This window comes from Rhodamnia argentea, chromosome 8, assembly GCF_020921035.1.
Source record: "Rhodamnia argentea isolate NSW1041297 chromosome 8, ASM2092103v1, whole genome shotgun sequence".
Lineage (NCBI taxonomy): Eukaryota > Viridiplantae > Streptophyta > Magnoliopsida > Myrtales > Myrtaceae > Rhodamnia > Rhodamnia argentea.
Window position 1 is genome coordinate 21896226 of NC_063157.1, and position 20554 is coordinate 21916779.

At 40.5% G+C, this 20554-nt stretch overlaps 3 protein-coding genes across 10 annotated transcripts; 2 read left to right on the forward strand and 1 right to left on the reverse strand.

The window, feature by feature from the left end:
- The first annotated feature begins 671 nt into the window (after positions 1–671).
- On the forward strand, positions 672–11374 carry LOC115748104. Of its 5 annotated transcripts, XM_030684506.2 has the most exons (25): positions 673–1068; positions 2218–2348; positions 2589–2673; positions 2868–2921; positions 3098–3189; positions 3282–3385; positions 4057–4132; positions 4920–5376; positions 5815–6153; positions 6270–6479; positions 6660–6758; positions 6847–6922; positions 7510–7637; positions 7726–8020; positions 8108–8343; positions 8420–8544; positions 8741–8858; positions 9306–9361; positions 9450–9543; positions 9605–9806; positions 9890–9958; positions 10037–10140; positions 10219–10281; positions 10923–11033; positions 11066–11374. In XM_030684506.2, the coding sequence occupies exons 1-24, from the start codon at positions 955–957 to the stop codon at positions 11031–11033; spliced, it is 3438 nt and encodes a 1145-aa protein (XP_030540366.1). In that variant the 5' UTR covers positions 673–954; the 3' UTR covers positions 11066–11374. The 5 variants fall into 5 exon arrangements, with proteins under 5 accessions (XP_048139713.1, XP_030540366.1, XP_048139715.1 ...); XM_048283756.1 differs by having other exon boundaries at positions 672–1068; positions 9605–9658; positions 9886–9958; positions 10923–11374; XM_048283758.1 differs by having other exon boundaries at positions 9611–9658; positions 9886–9958; positions 10923–11374.
- Positions 11375–13478: 2104 nt separating this feature from the next.
- Positions 13479–16536, forward strand: LOC115748108 (omega-3 fatty acid desaturase, chloroplastic-like). The gene is made up of 8 exons (XM_030684512.2): positions 13479–14290; positions 14587–14676; positions 14780–14846; positions 14938–15030; positions 15168–15353; positions 15453–15533; positions 15792–15929; positions 16051–16536. The coding sequence occupies exons 1-8, from the start codon at positions 13776–13778 to the stop codon at positions 16240–16242; spliced, it is 1362 nt and encodes a 453-aa protein (XP_030540372.1). The 5' UTR covers positions 13479–13775; the 3' UTR covers positions 16243–16536.
- Positions 16537–16779: 243 nt separating this feature from the next.
- On the reverse strand, positions 16780–19549 carry LOC115748109 (N-(5'-phosphoribosyl)anthranilate isomerase 1, chloroplastic-like). 4 transcript variants are annotated; one of them, XM_048283760.1, is made up of 5 exons: positions 19497–19549; positions 18270–18329; positions 17676–18043; positions 17434–17597; positions 16780–17128 (listed from the first exon to the last, which is right to left on the reverse strand). In XM_048283760.1, exons 1-5 carry the CDS (start codon positions 19504–19506, stop codon positions 16903–16905), a joined length of 828 nt encoding a protein of 275 aa, XP_048139717.1. In that variant the 5' UTR covers positions 19507–19549; the 3' UTR covers positions 16780–16902. The 4 variants fall into 4 exon arrangements, with proteins under 4 accessions (XP_048139717.1, XP_048139719.1, XP_030540373.2 ...); XM_048283762.1 differs by lacking the exon at positions 19497–19549 and adding an exon at positions 18402–18459; XM_030684513.2 differs by lacking the exon at positions 19497–19549 and having other exon boundaries at positions 18270–18397.
- Positions 19550–20554: the final 1005 nt, after the last annotated feature.

Below are 20554 nucleotides of genomic sequence, written 5' to 3' on the forward strand. Positions count from 1 at the left end.
ACTGTCGTGTCTCGCTCTTCTGTTGAGTCCGAGTATCGTGCTATGGCCGACACTACGGTTGAGATTATTTGGCTTCGTTGTCTCCTTGCCGATCTTGGTGTTGCCTCCTCTAATCCCATTCCTCTTCATTGTGACAACAAGAGTGCTATTCACATTGCTATAAATCCGATCTTCCATGAGCGTACCAAGCACATCAACATTGATTGTCATATCACTCGTCATCAACTCCAAGCACATATCATTTTTCTTCCCTTTGTAGCCTCTGTAGCCCAGCTTGCCGACTTATTCACCAAATCTCTTACATCACAACGATTTGCTGCTTTTCTTTCCAAACTCTCATTGGTTGACCCATCTTGAGTTTGAAGGGGGTGTTATATATATATATATATTAGGACTAGGGTTTTTCCTTTAATGTATGTATTTACGTTTATACCATTCTTTGTATGTATACTTATATTGACATTGTGCTTAATTATAAATCTAGCATTCCATTATTCACTTCTTTAAATCTAACACAGACAAAGCTATGCACCAGTGTGTGTGATTCATCAATTTTGTCAAATGCCCGTCCATTTTTCCTCTTCAAAGTTGAAATGCCCGAAAATAAATTCAATTTTCAACGACGAACCCAAATTCAGAACAGCCGAATATGCTTTGCTGTACTCGGGGAAAATGTCATAAAATATTATTATCCAGAAAGAACGAATTAGTCAATGTTCGGCTCAGAAGTCTACAGATTAACCATCCCGATCGGAGGGCTGGAAAATCACCATCGATTCTCCATCAGATGATCGATCATGCTTCATCGGCATCGCGCGTCATAATCCGCGCCTGCCCACTTGGCGACACATGTTTCCTCCAACTTCGAATTGAGCAAACAAAAACAAAAAACGGCGTACTTTTCTTGTTTTCGGTGATTCGCGGAGACGAAGGAGCTTCTCAAATTGATTCGCCATGTTCGCCAAGCGATTGTTGCAGAAGGCCGCGCAGCAGCTTCAGCAGCAGCAGCAGCAACATCGACGTCGCAGCAATCCCGGAGAAGAAGAGCGAGAAACGCAAGCTCCTCAGGTTCACCCCAAGCATTTATTTCTTTGCTCGTGTTGACCCGTCTCGGTCGGTTGTTGATTGAATTGAATTTCATTGCTGAATAGCGGAATTCCAGGTTCGATGTTTGCTCCCCGAGGTTTGTGGAGGAATGTTGGTTTCCTGTTCGGTCATGGGCAGGTCATTTTTTTTTTTTTTTTTGTCTGTGTTTTTTCCTCATTTCATCAATCGACGGGGACGAATTTGAAAGGAAATCGCAATCAGATGGTAATTTGATCGGTTTTGGGTAAATAGCATTGCCCCATTAGCCGAAAATTACAGGAGTATCGATCCCCTGGATATAGCGTGCACAAAATGCTGAACCAGAGTCATTTCACCGAGAACTTTGTTGGTGGACATGTCATAAAATTATACGTGAAAGCAATGGAGAATGAGCATGTATCGATGAGTTTGATGTTTTTCATTGAAAAGTCTACTGTTTGACGCCTGCAAAACTTGGACTTGGCCATCTTTGCCCATTTAACCAGATGTCGCGGGAAATGGCAATGGCAAGGTCGCTAGTGCCGAGTTCTTGAAAGATTCTGGTTATGGTTGCTTATTATGACCTTGTACAATGAGGAGATTCCATGATAATGTCACAAAGTCGTGCAGGTTTTATCAATTTCAGAAGAGAAAATGTTAGATGGGTCAATTTCCCACGTTGCACATAATCGAGTTTGTGTGTTCTTGTTCAATACACCAGGCAGCTTGGAGGGCATTTGAGCCTTTTTGGATCAGAGAGAGTTTGTACTTAGATGGGGTTCGAGGAAATTTCACCTTTCCCATAGGCTTGAGATAAAGTGCAAAGTCATCTCACTATGCAGACAAAACCGTTCATTAGGTGGATTTGTCACTAATAGTATCAAAAAAAGGTGTTTCCTTTAGAGGATAAGTTCTGGCATTCAAAATGCCACATGCATGTACCATCTGGAGTTCATCATAGTATTCTTTGATCGTTAGATTTTAAGTTCTTCCACAATTCTTCCGGCAATTTTTCTACATCTGAATCGTCTTTCAGTTCGTATCCCGTGGATAAGGGATGAATTTGGAGTAGCACCTAAATATTCTTGTCTGTTCTAATCTTTTATGTGGAACTTTGATCAGTCTTTTGCATTACTGCTTTCCCTTTTGCAGCTTAATGTGCCACTTGGAGGCTTGACATCTATGGATTTGGACCCTCGCGTTACTGTTCATTATGGCATTCCCTCTACTGCATCTATTATGGCTCTTGATCCCATTCAGAGCCTTTTGGCAATAGGAACTTTGTGAGTTGGATGTCCTGTTGACTACGTAAATGAATTTCAAGGCGAGATGAAACTGTGTTTATCTTTTATTTATTCCATCAAAGAATCATTCTGTGATTGTTAATCCTCTGCAGAAGTGTTTGACCATTGTCTTTCTGCAAAATATTGTAGTTGTACCCTCAAAGCGCCTATAGCAAAGTAGGCTGCTAGGTCATGTGACTCTGCCCACTTTTGACCCTGATTCAATACATTCAACTGCAGGGATGGTCGGATCAAAGTGATTGGGGGTGGTAACATCGAAGCTTTATTTGTATCTGCAAAGCAGTTGCCATTTAAGCACTTAGAGGTCTGTCAATTTTTCTCTGATGGATAATTTGTTATCTTCATTTGCATTTTTTACGGCGTTTAGGAGTAACTCTGGTGAAGTACATCATTCTGAATGGAGTATAAAAAGATGAAGTTCTGTATCTCTATAAAGTCCATTGCCATTCATTTACAAAGTTGATTCTCACCAGCTAACATTATTATGTCCTTCAACAGTTCCTGCAAAATCAAGGTTTCCTAGTCAGTATATCCAATGACAACGACATACAGGTTTAAACTCTTAAGTCCGTGTGATCTTTTAGTTCCAATAAATTAAATTCTTATCTGGTGTTTCCTTCTTTCGGAAGAATGCCTGTTTGCCTTTCTCAATTTCATTTTCTCAGTATAATTGTTGGCACTTGTTCAACTTTGTGTTGACTGGCTTAATAGACTGTTGACATTGGCAGGTTTGGGACATAAAGTATAGGAATGTTGCATGTACTTTACAGTGGGAATCAAATATAACTGCCTTTTCAGTGATTCAGGGGACTGGATACATGTACAAATTACTATCTCTGGAAACATTCCATTATCAGTTATTTTCCTTTGTCTAGAGCCTATCAGACCCATGAGATCTGGTCTTCTGTTCAGGTATATTGGGGATGAGAACGGTATGGTGTTTGTGCTAAAGTGTGATGCAGGCCAAAGACAGATTGTTCAACTTCCTTACCTTATTCCAGCAGATTCAGTTGCTGGTAATCTTTCAACACATTCCCTTGTAAATGGTCTAACAAATCCATTCTACTTCGTTTCATACTCAACTCGTCTTTGCATTTCTTTTAGCATTAAATGGAGTCAATAGACTCACTGCATTAGCATTATTTTGGATCTTGGTAGCTTCACGTGTATGGGCTGTCCAGTTGATCCGGTTCATTTTTGGAAATTGATAAGCCCAAGGTTTTAATTTTTACGTCCCGGCATGAACTTTATTTCAATGATATGAAAGTTTGATTCTTGCATGAAGTAAACTAGAAGTATGTATGTAACTGACAGTTATGCTGCTTTGTCTAACCTCATCTCATATCGACATGGTGCAAATGGATTGCTAAGATGCCTTTTCCCTTATATAAACAGCATTTTCTCCAAATCTGTGTCTAGGAAAATATCTAGTCTACCGTTTGATGAATAATTTCACTCATACAAAGATATAATATAACTAAGTGTTTTCTTCATGTAGGGATAGAAACATGGTTTCTGCCATATGATTGCGACTTATGTTGTGCATCCTGCTATATAGGGTTATTGAAAACAGTTGACCTCGCCATGTATATATGGAATTAAAGTGACTATTTATATTTTCAACATTATGTGTTCCTATAGTTTCTTAGCTGTAGTTAATAATTCCAATTTCCTGTCTGGCTTCCAGAAGCAGCTGCAATTTCTGTGCCTCATCGTCAGTCTGTTGTGGGGGTTCTTACACAACCTTGTTCCCTGGGAAACAGGTATAATAAAATACGCTCTATTCTCCTTATGGTTTTTTATTTTATAGCTTAGCCTGATTATATAGTTTGCATAATGCCATGTAATTTGTTCACTTTCTAAGTCGCATCGAAGTTGTCTTGCAAAATGAAAACTCGATGGTGGCCAAATTAATGATTATGGTTTTTAATTTGGTGACTTGTCTTTGGATGATCCTGGTGAGAGCACCCATTTTTCAATGGGCCTTCGAAGGTTTACCATTTGTTCAACTTTTTGTTGAAATGAACGTCATTCAATGACTTCTGGCCTGGAGTGCTTCATTGTGGATGGCCTAATACACTATGTTTCATTTTCTTTCTGACAAGGTCCATCTGAATTCAAAATGACCAACTTCAAGCTTTTGAGTGCAACTTTGCCACATATGCTGAAGTTATAAGACTAGGAGATGGTACATTGAGCTGGTGGCTTTGTTTATTTGGAATGGCCCCCGATATGCAGAAAAACTGGGGATTATTACTCCCGTTTTGCATGGATCCCCTGGAACAGGATGACAGCTTAGCCAGTACATGAGATAATATGATTATGCATATACTGCAGTGCAAATGCTTCAAATTTGTTTGTATATTCTTTTTTTCATATTCTAACTATATATTAAGCCAGGCCAACAGTTGAGACCGTTCTCTTTCTAAATGAACTGATGGGTACTTTTGAGTAGTGGGATGTATGACTGTGTAAGGTTTATACACTGCCCTTTAGCATATGCTGTGTCTGGGTGAATTAATGCTAATAAAGAGATTGGATTGCATGCAGGCTGTTAATTGCGTACGAGAATGGGTTGATTGTACTCTGGGATATTTCAGCAAATCAGGCTGTCTTAGTAAGAGGCCAAAAAGATCTCCAATTGAAGGAGGGAACAGTGATCTCCTTGCCAAAAATAGCAAGAAATGAGCTTTCTGAGGATATCTCTGACAGTGAACCGATGGATAAAGAGATAAGCTCTCTTTGTTGGCTATCTGCAGACGGATCTGTTCTGGCTGTTGGTTATGTCGATGGGGATATATTGTTGTGGAACATGTCTACTACTGTCTCCAGAAATCAGCATGGTGGAAAAGTGTCTAATGATGTTGTTAAGCTTCAGATAGCCTCTGGTGACAGAAGACTTCCAGTCATTGTGTTACACTGGTCTGCCAGTAGTTCTCGGAATGGTCATGGGGGCCAACTTTTTGTATATGGGGGTGATGAAATCGGTTCTGAAGAAGTGTTGACGGTCAGCTTTTAATCCAAATTGCTGCACCCTTTAATCATCAAGCTTCATAGGATAAATTGTGTTTGCTATCAACAATTAAGCAACTCACTGCAATAGTGTGATTAGGCGAATGATCTATGTCACTATGATGAAATACTTCCATTTTGCAAAGTAGCAATGGCCACTAAAGCTTAATGTCATTAAAATGGGACAAGTAAAAGGATTAAAAATTACTGATTGATTTCTTTAACAGCGGTACAGGTTAGTTTTCCTGCTTTCCAGCTGTTTTTTGTCCTGTAATAGCTCTTGGCTGTCTGAAAATGCAATTAGTCTAACTTTGCTTTTATAATGGAAAATATATGATCAATGCTTAGTGGAAGGTTTCAGTAATACATAGATTGTTGTTTATACAGCACCAATTAACTAGGTATTATATCATCGTTTCACCGAATTTTGCAGATTCTGAGTCTTAATTGGGCTTCTGGGATTGAAGAAGTGAAATGCATTGGTCGTGTGGACCTCAGGCTTAATGGTTCTTATGCTGATATGGTTTTGTTACCTACTTCAAGTCCAATTGGTGGAGTGTACGCTAGTTCCCTCATTGTATTAACGAATCCAGGACAACTGCATGTCTATGATGAAGGCTGTCTCTCTGCCTTAACGTCTCAGCAGGACACAAAAGCTACTGTTTCTCCACTGCCATATCCAATGGTCATACCTACTGTGGAACCGCAAATGACTGTGAGTCACCTTGGTTTTGTACATGCTGATGGGGCATTTTCCGGAGCTTTTTCAAAGGTATGGCTTATTTCTGGCCTCTGTCCGACTTTTCAGGGGTCCTTTATACAGCTTTCATGGAAATTTAATACTCTGTGGACAGCAATTTATCAATCTAGGTCTTCTCCCTTAATTAGATGGTTGCAGCTGCAAAACATCACCTGAAGAACAATCTTCCAACCGGCCATACTGAGTGGCCTTTAACCGGTGGGGTCCCTAGTCAACTTCGCCTTTCAGAAGTGAATCAAGTCGAGAGGATATATGTAGCAGGTTATCGAGATGGATCGGTTCGAATGTGGGACGCAACATGCCCAACTCTGTCACTGATCTATGTTCTTGATCCAGGGGTATGTGTCTCAATGCAGTATCCATAAACCACCAAATGTCATTGACTACTTTGCCTTTCATACTTCCATTACTTCCTCAGCTGCTGGCAGTCTAGCCTTTCTACAAAGGCAATTCTTCATATGACGATATCATTATTGTTTTTGGGGGATGAGTAAACAGCAATATTATGTATTGTGCAGGTGCCAGATATCATGATTCCGGGTGCAAATGCAGCAGTGTCATCCATAGATTTTTGCTCAACCACTTTAAGTTTGGCTGTTGGAAATGAGTGCGGTCTTGTAAGAGTTAAAAATTAGTTGCATGATGTTTCCATAACCGAATGTTAGCAGTACACTGAACCTCTTTTCTCAAATTGTGATTGTGTAGGTTTGTCTGTACAAGTTGATTAATAATAGTTCAGACGAATCAACCCTGCACATTGTGACAGAAACAGAGAATAAAGGTATGATAGTAGAGTACTTGTGACTTGTTAAACAGTTTGAATCTATGCGAACGCTTCGAATGTTTCTTAAAGAAAGCTTCATGACTAGCCACTATATGAAGAAGCCGTGGATTTTGGAGGTGTATGAAACAGGTTGAAGGAACCATGCAGCATATTCTTTTACCCTTTTGTGAAAGCACTAAGCAATTAGGGTGCATGTGGAAGCATCCCAAAGATATTTCAACATTTTACATGCCCCAAGATTAGCGAAAGCTGGTGATGGGGGTGCATAACCTTCCTAATAAGAATTTCTTTAAAAGGCAAAATGGCCATCTCACATATCAACGTCTCCCGCCCATGGTTGACTGTTCTATCGGAGGTTTTGATTCACAACATTATCTAGTTTGAAAGATGGGAGTAACCCTTTAAGAAGTAACTCTCTGGTCTTAACTTATGAAAGCATGCAATATCTGTGGACTCTAAATAATCACGCCCCCGGTTGGCAGTAGCAATTTGCCTGTACTTATACCCATCTAACTTGCTGAGCTAAGGTGTCGGTACTCATTTGAATGCTATTGTGTGTGTAACGGTCTGCAACTTTTGTGCAGTTCAAAATTTAGTCCAAGAGGATGGGCCACAGTGCATAGCCATACTTTCTTTACTCAATTCTTCCATTGGCACTCTAAAATTTGGAAATTCTGGAACCAAACTTCTTGTTGGATTTGAATGTGGCCAGGTGTGGATCATGAATTGAGCCTTTGATGATTTCGCCATCTTTCATGTCCATTGGGTTCACTATTTTACTTTTCCATCTTGGTTTTCAGGTGGCAGTGTTTGATACTAGCACTATGTCAGTTCTGTTTGTCACGGACAGGGCATCAGACTCAAGTTCCCCAGTCATTTCTCTAGTTGTGAGTACATTTGCAGAATGTAGCGAATTGGTAAACGGTCTGAGTGAATCTGAAGGCAGAGATCTAAGAAATCCTGAAGAGCCACCTTTATTCATATTGACTAGAAATGCACATCTTGCAATATTGGATAGTTCCAATGGTGATATCATCGGCTCTCAGTGGTTCCACTCTGGAAATAACCACACTGCTATATCTCTGCATATAATAGGCAAGAAATTTTCATTTGTGAAGAAGATTAACTTTAGGCAATTCTTTAGTGGCAATTTCCTGAAAGTTATTTCAACTTTGAACACAGAAAGCAGTCATCTTGTTTCTGAAGTCTCTCTTGACTCTCATCCGGTGAACTTGTCAGAGGACGGTGAAGTCAAAGAGGGAAATGCAGGTTCTAAGTTTGACCAGGGAAGTAATCCCCTAATATCTGAATCAGCAGCCTGCTCTCAAGCTACCCCTCTTGGACTGGGACCAAGATTGTTTGTTTTACTCTGCTGTGAAGATATAATAAGCTTACATCCTTTGACATCTGCTACTGAGGTGCAATCTATTTAACTTATCATCACCTCCAGTAGTGCTCTTTAATGTGGAAGTTTGTTAACTGGCAGTCTTGCAGATTGACAATAACTTCATTCGACAAGTCAACCTCGTAAAACCATGTTGTTGGACAACAGTCCTGAAAAAAGACGAGAAGGATTCTGGATTAGTAATTGTTTATCAGACTGGAGACATTGAAATAAGGTAAGGTGACCATTTGTATCTCTCCCTTAATGTTGCTGCTTGGGAATCTGCTGTAAGGTGGACAATCTTGACCAGCAGTAGTGGTTGCTGAGTTCCGAATTGTTTTGCCTCCCTATACTTTCCATTTGGTAGTGTGTTTTGGCAAAGAATCTCCGGTGATGAGATTTTTCTGATGGAAATGATCATTTATGGACAGGTCTTTGTTAAACTTGGAAGTGGTGGCAGAAAGCTCTTTGATGTCCATTCTGAGGTGGAGCTTTAAGACCAACATGGATAAAATGATGTCCTCAGGTGGCAATGGGAAAATTGCCCTGGTCAGTTCTTTTCTGGAGTTTAGAATACGACTCCCTAATTCTCTTTAAATATCAGTACCTGGTACAGAATTGTGATTTTTCTTAGCCTAGATCCTTTGAAAGAGGAGAAAGAATTCTTCATCATCAGAACTCTCATTTTCATCTTTAACAAGATCTGAATATGATACACTGAGATATTTTATTGAACCGGAGCATGAGCTTAATTCGGTAGAGCTACTTTTTCAATCTTAAAATGGACATTTATAGATGTTGAGAGAGTTTTCAAGGGAAAGCTTGAGGTGAAGAAACTTTACGGGATTTATCCCAGGAATCTGATCAATCCTATCCAGGTACCAGGCAATGACAAACAACTTAGATGGAGTAAGGAGATGCTTCAAAAGGAAGAACTAGCTTTGAAATGGTCTTGATGGTTCTTCTCGCTCATGATGACATTTTTCTTTTTTCTAGGTCAATGGTTGTGAGTTTGCATTCATATCCTTATCAGCTCACGAAAATGACTTGAGGTCTCTCTCTTCTCTCTCTCTCTCTCTCTCTCTCTCTCTCTCTCTCTCTCTCTCGTGCACCCACTTAAGCATTCTTGTGATCTTGTAGGATTCCTGATTCCTTGCCTTGCCTCCATGATGATGTCGTCGCAGCTGCTGTAGGTGCAAGCACAAATTTATCTCCAGATCAGAAGAAATTGCAGGTTGCCTTTTTACTTCTCTGTTTGGTTAACAAATGAATACATCTGAATCTAAGAACTATAGCTGCAGGGAACTGCCGGTCGAGGGGTTTTTGGCGGTATTATTAAGGGCCTCAAAGTGGGTGAAGTTGACGATAATTCTTATCTTAGTGAAGCGGGTTCAAATGATCCTTTACTTCTCGAAGGCATATTTTCTGAGCCTCTAACGTTGAGGACTTCCATTCCAAATCCGACCGCTCATGATGGAGTCATTGAGCTAAATATAGGTCAGAGATCTCACTTCAACCTCATTCCTAGCTTGATGACCTTTCTTTGCCCCTCCTCCTTGACATTCAACTTATTACTGCAGATGATATTGAAATTGATGAACCCGCGACTGTCTCATCATCATCTCATCAAACCAAGCATGATGAAAGTGGTAGAACATAATTTCTTTAAGCTACAATAGTTCTTTGTATTTGAAGGCAGTTTTAATAGTACGATTTTTGCCTTGCAGCAAGAAAGGGGGAGAGGGAAAGATTATTTGAGGGTGCTAGTGCTGATACAAAACCAAGACCCAGAACTCGTGAAGAAATTATTGCCAAATATAGGAAAACAGGGGTAAATTGATTTGAGTTGGTGGTCTAGATTATCTCAGTGCTCTAGTACTTTACATAACTTACACTAGGTGTATTTCAGGATGCCTCTTCAGCAGCATTACAAGCTCGGGATAAACTTGTCCAACGCCAAGAGAAGCTTGAGGTAGGATTTTTTTCTTTCTTTCCGTTTCTGTATTCATAAATTCGATAAAGCCCTTTTGAGAAGCAATTTAAGCTTGAGGAGACCTGATATATTTCATTTCGAAACATTTAGTATTTGACGAGGACCTTTTGTTTGCTCTTTCTATCCCCCTCTCTGGCTAAACCGCGCCCCCGCTTTCAAGCTTTCACCTAAAATCCTCCACCCAGCATGTTGATAACTGCACGTGTGAATGATTACTACTAAATTATCCATCTACTTTTGCTTCAACGTTTTTGGACAATTGATTCTTGCTGTTTAACTTTTTAGATGTGGTTGTCCCAGGATGGATAACAGTGTTGTCTTCGCATGAAGGGCCCTAAGTTATACTGTAGAAGAGTGTAGAGTAGTCCTAGATCACCTTGAATAACTGTTAAAATCTTAATGGGCCAAAAGAGTAGATAGTAGATTGTTGAGTTGGAGAATTGTCAATGGAGCAGCTAAAATACTTAAGAGGATTCGGTTTTGAGTTGGCTCTAGAATTAACTTTTCTCATCACCATCTCTGCAATACGTTCCTCTAGACAGAGTCCTTCTATATGGTGGGAGTCTTGTACCTTTGGAACAAATATGCTAATGCTAAGAATTTGTTGCCATCTTTAACAGAGGATTAGCAGACGAACTGAAGAGCTGCAAAATGGAGCTGAAGACTTTGCCTCCATGGCGAGTGAACTTGCAAAGAGAATGGAAAACCGCAAATGGTGGAATATGTTCTAAATGGGTATTAATATATGTTGTGCACCAACCAATACCTACTGCAATCTTAATTAGTTGTCCTGGGCTTTCTTTGATAGCCAGCAAAGGCAAAGCCGTATTGTTTATAGATATTATAGCTTCCCTCCATTCATGTACAGTATAAGAACGCAAACAGGGGGGCAACGGGGAATAAGTTTTGTTAAAGTATGTTATTTATGTAATTCTGTGAATCAATATCTACAAATGTAAATAAATCTCCTCTCTTTTTTAGGATCTTGATTTTCAATGATCCTGTCTGCTTGTAAAGAGGCTTGCCTCAAGTAAAATTTGCTAAATAATGAATAGAAAACCGAGATTTTTTTCCGTTTCTCATGCCAAAAAAAAAAAAAAAGGGATTCCATCTTGCGATCTTAATTTTGTAGTCCAGAAGTGTTGGATGTTACGGGTGACTTATGGCCGGATGCCCGTTCAATTTTGTCCATCTCTAACCTTTGCATTCTGGGTTGTGTGGCTCACCCCTCACGAAACAAGAGTTCAAGCTCTGTTTTAATTTTCTTCCCTTCTTCGAGTGCGGATTTGGGAAAGTTGTGATGGTAACACTTGAAGTTTTATGCATCCCTCGATCTATTGCAAGGACTTGTTCGGTATGACTGAGCGTCCTAATCCTTGTTCTGCGAAGAATGGTTGAATTTCCTTCTGTCTTGGTTAAATTGGTGCAGAGATCCAGTCATTTGTTGGTACAATCTGTATAGGTGATGTTCACAGCGTCATCCCAGAAGTTAATTGATATGCATTTCGCTTGCTTTGGTGGAAAAGGATCTCCATGACCAGCAGAGGGAAGACGGTGTTCGCCAGTATGAACACCCCCAAAAAAATTTATCGATCAGGACATGAATCCGTCTACTTTCTCCGACCAGAATGTGAGAAACGTGGTCCTGTTTCATACCGCGTTTGACTTTTCCACAGAGTCATTGCGGTGGACTCGGAATGAACCTCAACTTTACGACTAACTTTTGATGCCTAAACATTTCATCACGGCAGATTGGTTTAGGTTCCGTCCTACTTTTCATACATCCGCGTTCTTCGCGTCCTACTATTCAATTCATAGGACTCTCGTACGAGAGATGTGATGTGATGTGAGCAAGTGGACGGATTCTTGCGTTTCTTAATGACACAAATATAGTATACGATGACGAGTAGTGGTGTCGACTTTGTATTATTTGAATGGATTTCTTGCTAGTTCTTGGTCAATTTTTTTTTTTTTTTTGGTAAGGTAGTTCTCGGTCAATTGACGAATAGATTAATTGCAAAAGCCCACTACACGACATAAGATATACCAGTACGTCGTGACGAATCAACAATATTTTGATCATTTTATGGGAAGATATTGCGACCATGATGGAGCATAATCGTGACATATGAATCACGAAGGATACGTGGAGATATCTATAGAGAGAGTGCATCCGATTATATTAGTAAAGGAAAATTCTCAAATGAGGGAATTTGAAGAAGGGTAGGGAAATAGTAGTATCATAAGAAAAAAAAAATTCCAATTCACCAAAAAGAAAAGAAAAGAAAAGAGAAGGTTCTTTAATGCCAAAAATTACATCCTATAATGACAGTCAAGTTACCCTAATTGCGTTACTGGATACAAGTGCCCCATTCTACAGAAGTTTTATTGCAAAAATATATGTACCCTTACCATCTATACTGCTCTCTTAACAGCACAAAAAAAAAAAATTATCAAATCACGAAATTCATTTCTCAAAGTTGAATTGCGACACTCATGAAGGGAGCTTTTTTCTTCAAGTATGAAGAACTCTCGGCTTTATTCGTATGATTTGGTAATCTCATTCTTTCAAGAGCTTAATTATGAAGACGACATCATCAGGTACACCGACATATCGATACGTAATGAACGATAATAGTTTCCTATAGTTGTTGGAGTTTAAACAAGATGAGCAAATCCCGTAGAAAGGGTCAAAAGATGAGAATTTGGAGAGTTGGCGAGCTCTGACTCCTCTAATCTATGACGACTGTGACTTAGAAGAAAAAGCAACTCCCATGAATATCATATGCTTTTGAAGTGTGACTTCCTTCCTGGAATGAGCTTCGCGTTCATCACATTGAACACCCCATCGAGGATTTTAAGAAAACCGTACGACTCCCATGCCATCGATGTTTGAAAAGCAGCCCTAAGAAAGTAAAAGCGGCTGTATACATCTGACTTGGAGACCCATCTGCACGAGCCAGATTTGACCACGTCAGACGCCTCCCCCTGCCTTTCCTCACGTGCGGGGGCCACCTCCAAAGAAGCGGTGGTCAAGGTGGGAATCGATATGTCTTTTGCATCCCCACTTCTCGGCAGCGGTTCACAACCCCTGCACTCGTCCAATGAGAATCAACGTCCAATCTACCGACCCACCGCCCGTTCATTGTAATTTATAGGTGATTAAAGACGGCCTTGTACCATGTAATTGAGCATCTCAGATCAGAAGGGACAGAACAGAACAGAGCCAGTTGCCCACAGAAGAGAGAGAGAGAGAGAGAAAGAGAGAGAGAAGGGAGAGGACAAACAAGCTGCAAAATTTCTTGTGCTTTAATAGCTGGTTGTGGAGGAGAGGAGCCCTTGAGTTATCTCCTCGTATCCCTTGCTTCCCTCTAAAGTTTAAAGCTTTAACGTTATCTCCCTCCCTCCCTCTGATAAATCAGAGGGAGACCTAGAAAGCGGAAACCAAGCATTTCTTTGCTTCTGGGTCTCCAATGGCAAGCTGGGTGCTATCAGAATGTGGCCTTAAACCCCTCCCCAGGATATATGCTAACCCCAGAACTGGCCTCACATCTGGCAGCACCACAGTTTCAGCCAGGATCAGACCTTTTCAATCGTGCAAGAAGCATACTCTTGGCCCTTCACCGAAGGCCTTGAGCGGGTCAAGGGAAAGAAACTGGGGGCTGAATGTAAGCACACCAGTGAAACCCGCGTCCCTTGAAGAGGTAGCACACGAAGAAAATGGAATCAATGGGCTCAGCGAAGTGCCAGGTCGGTTCGACCCCAGCGCACCTCCCCCTTTCAAGTTGGCCGATATCAGAGCAGCCATTCCGAAGCATTGTTGGGTGAAGGACCCGTGGAGGTCAATGAGCTATGTGGTGAGAGATGTGGCGGTGGTTCTTGGATTGGCTGCTGTTGCTGCTTATTTCAACAACTGGGTTGTTTGGCCTCTCTACTGGTTTGCTCAGGGAACTATGTTCTGGGGTCTCTTTGTTCTCGGCCATGATTGGTAATCATCACAAACACTTTTTCAATTCTTGAATTGTGGAAGAAAACGAATGACTTTGAGCAAGAATCTTCTATCTTGAAGCCGTTGTAATGTTCTTTTCAACCCACTGAAATGGGATCTTTTTGGCAACTCTGATTTAATTGAATGTGTGTGGACATTTCCACGATTAACATAAGATGTTATTTCTGTTTGCTTTGAGAATACTTTGCTGTAGAGTACATGAATGTTCAGACATCTTGCATTGGGAATTAGTTTCATATCTGTTTTGTAAAAAGTTTTGTGCTTGTGATGTGCAGTGGTCATGGCAGTTTCTCCAATAATCCGAAGCTAAACAGTGTGGTTGGACATTTGCTTCATTCTTCAATCCTTGTCCCGTATCATGGATGGTCAGTTACTAAAGATTTCTGGCTCATTCTGAATTGAATAGACGTCCTGCTTCAATAAATTGTCTGATCACCAATTTGGCCTCATCCTCCATGAAAACTGCAGGAGAATTAGCCACAGAACTCACCACCAGAACCACGGACACGTCGAGAACGATGAATCGTGGCATCCGGTAATTTAAAGATGGGAAATTTCTTCCCTTTGCTGTCCATTTGGTTTCTGTAAATGTAGTAACAAGCTTTTTCTTTGAATCGTTTCTTCAGTTGTCGGAGAGGATATATAATAGTCTGGACAATGTCACCAAATTGCTGCGGTTCACCTTGCCATTCCCCATGTTGGCTTATCCTATCTATCTGGTAAAGCCCTTCTCTTCGGGTATCTGCTAATATTGGGGGACTAATAATTTGCTGTTTCCTAGTATGATAGTTGATTGGCCTGTTTTTCTAAGTTGTTTGTATGTTGGTGATGTTTGATGTGATGATGGAATCGCCAGTGGAGTCGAAGTCCTGGAAAGAAAGGCTCTCATTACAACCCGAACAGCGACTTATTTGTCCCGAACGAGAGAAAAGATGTGATCACATCGACTGCTTGTTGGACTGCAATGGTTGCAATCCTTGCATGCCTTGCCTTTGTTATGGGCCCCATTCAGCTGCTTAAGCTCTATGGTGTTCCTTACTTTGTAAGCTCTCTCTCTCTCCCTTTCTCTTTCTCTCTGTCTGATTGTGTGCGTTTCTTTTCTAAGTGTTTAATGAGATTCTGATCCTGAATTTGGGTGCAGACATTTGTGGCCTGGTTGGATTTGGTGACTTATTTGCATCACCATGGCCATGACGAGAAATTGCCATGGTACCGGGGCGAGGTAAAACTTTTGGATTCTCTCTACTTTTTAACCTCCAACTTAGGAGAGCTGGTAATTCGATCTTTGCTTGTCGTGATATTGACTTCGAGCTAAAGTTGTTTATGTCGTGCTCGATTCATGGTCTTGTATACTAGAGAGAGACAGAGAGAGAGAGAGATTTGTTGTAGTGGTTGGTAGAGAGTAGCAGATTGAGGTTCATTCGCTGTTATAGATATCATTTGGGTAAAGCCGATAAATTTTTGGTTCTCTGGACCACAGGAATGGAGTTATCTGAGAGGAGGGCTCACAACCCTTGACCGTGATTATGGATGGATCAACAACGTCCACCATGACATTGGGACCCATGTCATTCATCACCTCTTCCCTCAGATTCCACACTACCACTTAATAGAAGCAGTAAGTGACTAGCATTTTGACTTTTCCTTCTCTTTTGGCTAAATCATTGATCACTTGTCAGTAATTATTCCACTTCCACTGCAAGATGATCTCTGATATTGTTGGCTTCATCCATTTGCAGACTGAAGCAGCTAAGCCAGTGCTTGGCAAGTACTACAGAGAACCAAAGAAATCTGGGCCTCTCCCACTTCACTTGCTCAAGGTCCTTACAAAGAGCATGAAGGAGGACCACTATGTGAGTGATTCTGGAGATATTGTGTACTACCGAACAGACCCTAAGCTCAGTGGGTCTAACTCAAACATTCGAGGATGAAGATGAAGTGGTCTTTCCTGGTACCCAAAACCAATGCCAGAGCTTCCTGATATATGACAATTCTTTCAGACCATCCATTTAGCGTCCCACCTTTATCCATCTAGACATGTAAACTATTTTGCCGCCATCCATTCTTTTCTGTAACCAACAATGGAGAGCCAGATGTTTCTGAAGATTTTTTTTAAGGTATCTCTCTTGTTGCACAGGGATTATAAAGTTTGTCTTATGTAATTGGAGGGAAAGAACATCCCTCCCTTTCTTAAGTGAAAAAGACAAGAAGTTCTTTCCTCATCATTAGCCATGCATGGCGGCTTGCATGATTATTTGCCGGGTACCCCTCAGGTAACCTTTTGAAGAACCACTGTTAACAGTTAAGTAATGGCTCTCAATCCGTCTATTATCTAATATTCATGTCACTTCCATCTCTAGATAAAATAATTCCCTTAATTGGCTCGCATAGATTGACAGAAAGGGGCTGTTAAGAGGGAATCGTTCATCATTCACATAAAAATAAAAAAGTTACTGAGAGTAATCGGAGACTAGAAACAGAGCACTTTCCATTGAGAATGAAAATGTTCCAAAGAGGGAAAAATTGAAATCTATACGTCTCAAGACCAAATCTGTAGACAAAGAGCTCTATATTGCCCTAGTCCTCATCAATCAACGACGCATGGAATTTACGGCTTTCATGAATGAGGATATCCGCAACAAATCCTTCTGGATGCCATCTGAAGCGCAAATTCCACTGCTAACATCGACACCATGAGGTTTGAGAGTGGTCAGAGCTTCACAAACATTGTCAGGATTTATCCCTCCAGCCAGGAGCCACCCATGCTTACTTCTGATTTCTGGTAACTTAAACCGGCCCCAATTAAATCCTTCGCCACTGCCAGCAAAATTCAGAAATAAGCAAATGGAATGAGTTCACCACATGCAGTAATATGCTGACAGAAGGGACAAAAAGAACACTTGCTTTTCCCCTCCACAAGCAGCACACGGGCTCATACTTGCTCATTCCATGCACCAATATGCACAGGAACACCCATACATGCACTTCAAATATCATCACGGTTGGAGAACCCCACATGAAGAAATTGATAACAAGGCCTCCAGTGAGATAATATAATTTTTGCTAAGCAAGAATGCTTCTGCCAATTGCTAACTAAGAATGCGTACGAGAACTGCTCTTACCTGCCACCTTGGGCACTATCGACCAGGATCCAATCAACTAGAGAAGATTCTCCATCAGAAATCTGATTCAAAAGGTGGCCTTCTTCATGTGCATGGAGAACATAGATTATCTGTTTCTCTTGGGCTAAAACTGAAAAGGCTGCCCGAGAACCGTTCCCATGAAGCTGTGCCACTTCAAAATGTTACCAGGTCACAAGTTGTCACATTTAAGACAAGATTGTCAGGATCAGATGGGCATGTACCTGAACATATTCAAGATTCGTTGCATCAGAAGCTTTTAGTATGGTGTCAGCATCATCATCCACAAAGACACCAACTGGCAGAGCCCCATATTCTCTTGCGACTTTTGAAATCTCCTTGGCCGTTGAAAGTGATATGGAACGCTTTGAGTTTGGCCATAGAATCATTCCAATAAAATCCGCACCAGCTTCTGCGGCAGCGGCGGCATCTCTAGGTGATGTGATTCCACACATCTTTACCAGAGGCCACCTGGTTTTTTTATCCTCATCTATCGAGGAGGCTTCAGTTGTCAACTGAGCAAAACTGCAAGTAACTTTACCTTTCATATATGTCCTATCTCTTGACGAAACCCATTCAGCGAGTTTTGAACCTACAAATACATAAACAAGACAAAAGTGAATAAATATATTGAATAACTTGCACAGATTTACTACTAAACTAGGGGAATTCTAAACAGATATATGTGTATATGTTTAATGAATGTGCATAAAGAGAGAGATGAAGAGAGCAAAGACGGTGCTGAACTTGAACTTTTGGAATAACAAAGTGAGTACTATAATATTCTCATGGGTTGGACATTATCTGAAAACACATACCTGGGATTTGTGTCCTCGGTGTAATTACAACTTTGGGTTGAACGTACCCGGCTGCTAACCCTGGGAACAGCAAATTATGAAAGTAGAGCGTTACAGTTTCATCCTCTAGACGTGGTAATGACATAAAATCACCAACATAACATGGTCACTCATTGCAGGGGACAGAGAGATGAGTTTGTCTGGTATTCTCGAGTCTAATTTTACAGACAGATTGTAAATGGTGATTCAAATGCCTGATATTTTACATTGTCAAGCTAACATTGCATATTCTGGCACTGATACTTTTTTGAAAAAGTGAAAAGAATGCCTCATGCTAAACATAAACAAGAGCTTCCATTTAGATGATAGTCGATCCAACAAAAGAAAATGCCAATTCTTGTTATCTAGGCACTCCAACGAAGCTCAGAACTTTCTGCAGTTGAAAATGCAGCTTCCTGTGACATCTTTTAGTGAAAGTCGAATGTGGTAGCTCTAATATTCCCAATGTAAATATGCCTATATAAGGTTATAAACTCCTTCAAGAAACGATCACTCCCACACATATGAGGAGGGCCATTTGAATACTCGAGCTAACATTTTAAAATTTTCATGACTATAACCATATAAGCACGCAGACAAACATAGGGGAAGTTCATCTAACTCAACGCGAAACAGAGGGGATATCTATGAGTTATGCGTGAGGCATAGGATGAGGACTGACATCACAATACTATTCCTCTCCTACATTGACCAAAAAGGCTATAATGTACTTGAGAGAGAAGCGTCGTAGAAGTCATTCTAAGTTTCCTGGATAGATTTTGGACACCGCTCCCCAAAAAAAAAGCATGAAAAATGGAAACCAAGAACGCTTCTTCATGAAAAAGCACAATGACAATTTCACGCCCGTTTCCTTCTTAGTCACATTGACGTCCCCCTCCCCATCCTAAGACTAGCAAATAACACATTCGTTCACACCAAAAACCCAAAAAGAGAGCAGGATAAAAAGGATGCCCATCAACGCAACGTCTCTCGGGATATTCAGCAAACACTTGGTGTGCAACTAAGAACGACATCGGCACCGGCGCAATCATTCTGCATCTGGTGTATAAAGGAACATCGCGAGCTCTTGACGAGCTAAAGAAAGCTAAGAACGTCAGACCCACGATAAATCCATCGCATTGCGAGCGCGCCGGCGCTATCGCGCAGAGAGAGAGAGAGAGAGAGAGAGAGAGAGAGAGAGAGAGAGACCTGGGATCATAATTGATAGTTCGCAGCTCCAACGTTCGAGAGTGTCGCTCTGTTTGGAAATGAAAATGCACGGGGTAAGATAATTGAGGTGCATATTTCATATGGTTGGAGCAAAAACAATATTTGGAAAAAATATGATTTGCCAATTATTATGGTATTTAACTAAACAGTAAACTAAATCGGTGCATTTATATCGACTGGCGTGGTCGGCCACTTTAGTCAGAAAGACTAAATAACAAATTATAAAAAAAAAAAAAAAGGGTTGCGATCAATTTAAAAGTAAGATAAGTAGAGATAGTAAGAAAAATTATCCTAATAACGAAAATGAAATGATCAACATCTTGTACACCCAAAAAAGTCCCAATGTTACTCAATTATGAATACAAACGTGGGGTATTTTATGGCAATCTAATTATATAGTTCTAGATGTCAGTTAATGCCATACCAAATTAAGCAAAATCTCTACTCAATACCTGCACAAGATGCTCTCCAGACGGCCCATCCACTCAAGCTCTTTAGAAAATTACATGGCTTCTTATCGAAAAAGCAATAGTTAGTATCACAGCAAAGCTCTTAATTAGTATATTTGTGCCACATTTTATCCCATATTAATTTTTGTGCCACAAATATCATCGCACGTTCCATATTTACTCCAAACCGATTCTCGTGTCAGAAAAAATCTCAAAGTTTGAAAAAAAAAAAAAAACGCGACACAAGTGCAACGGTTTGGAGTAAGTGTGAGCTAATAAGCTTTAAACTTGGACATCCACTCTCCTTTGCCCTGCAACTAGCTTGATTTCTTGCCTTATTAAAAGTGCTATTGCTTCGTCTCCCGGTCCTCTTCTTGATTGCTCCATAAGCTCTTGATTAAGAAAAACGAGATAAATGTTTGTTCTTCGATTGGGCATGGAGTGACCTAAGGGGTTCTAGCTACTAGCCGAGAAAATTGATGATTGCTCCATAAGCTCTTGATTAAGAAAAACGAGATAAATGTTTGTTCTTCGATTGGGCATGGAGTGACCTAAGGGGTTCTAGCTACTATCCGAGAAAATGGAGGC

What these genes read in the sequence shown, in the direction of transcription:
- LOC115748104 (XM_030684506.2), top strand. Translation starts at nt 955, where the DNA reads ATGTTCGCCAAGCGATTGTTGCAGAAGGCCGCGCAGCAGCTTCAGCAG. An exon ending in GCTCACGAAAATGACTTGAG is followed by an intron (nt 9,362 to 9,449) that starts GTCTCTCTCTTC and finishes GTGATCTTGTAG; the next exon opens with GATTCCTGATTCCTTGCCTT. An exon ending in AACGCCAAGAGAAGCTTGAG is followed by an intron (nt 10,282 to 10,922) that starts GTAGGATTTTTT and finishes CATCTTTAACAG; the next exon opens with AGGATTAGCAGACGAACTGA.
- LOC115748109 (XM_030684513.2), bottom strand. Translation starts at nt 18,393, where the DNA reads ATGTCATTACCACGTCTAGAGGATGAAACTGTAACGCTCTACTTTCAT. An exon ending in ACCGAGGACACAAATCCCAG is followed by an intron (nt 18,044 to 18,269) that starts GTATGTGTTTTC and finishes ATGTATTTGTAG; the next exon opens with GTTCAAAACTCGCTGAATGG. An exon ending in GATAGTGCCCAAGGTGGCAG is followed by an intron (nt 17,129 to 17,433) that starts GTAAGAGCAGTT and finishes TTTTGCTGGCAG; the next exon opens with TGGCGAAGGATTTAATTGGG.
- LOC115748108 (XM_030684512.2), top strand. Translation starts at nt 13,776, where the DNA reads ATGGCAAGCTGGGTGCTATCAGAATGTGGCCTTAAACCCCTCCCCAGG. An exon ending in TGGCTTATCCTATCTATCTG is followed by an intron (nt 15,031 to 15,167) that starts GTAAAGCCCTTC and finishes TGGAATCGCCAG; the next exon opens with TGGAGTCGAAGTCCTGGAAA. An exon ending in TCTATGGTGTTCCTTACTTT is followed by an intron (nt 15,354 to 15,452) that starts GTAAGCTCTCTC and finishes ATTTGGGTGCAG; the next exon opens with ACATTTGTGGCCTGGTTGGA.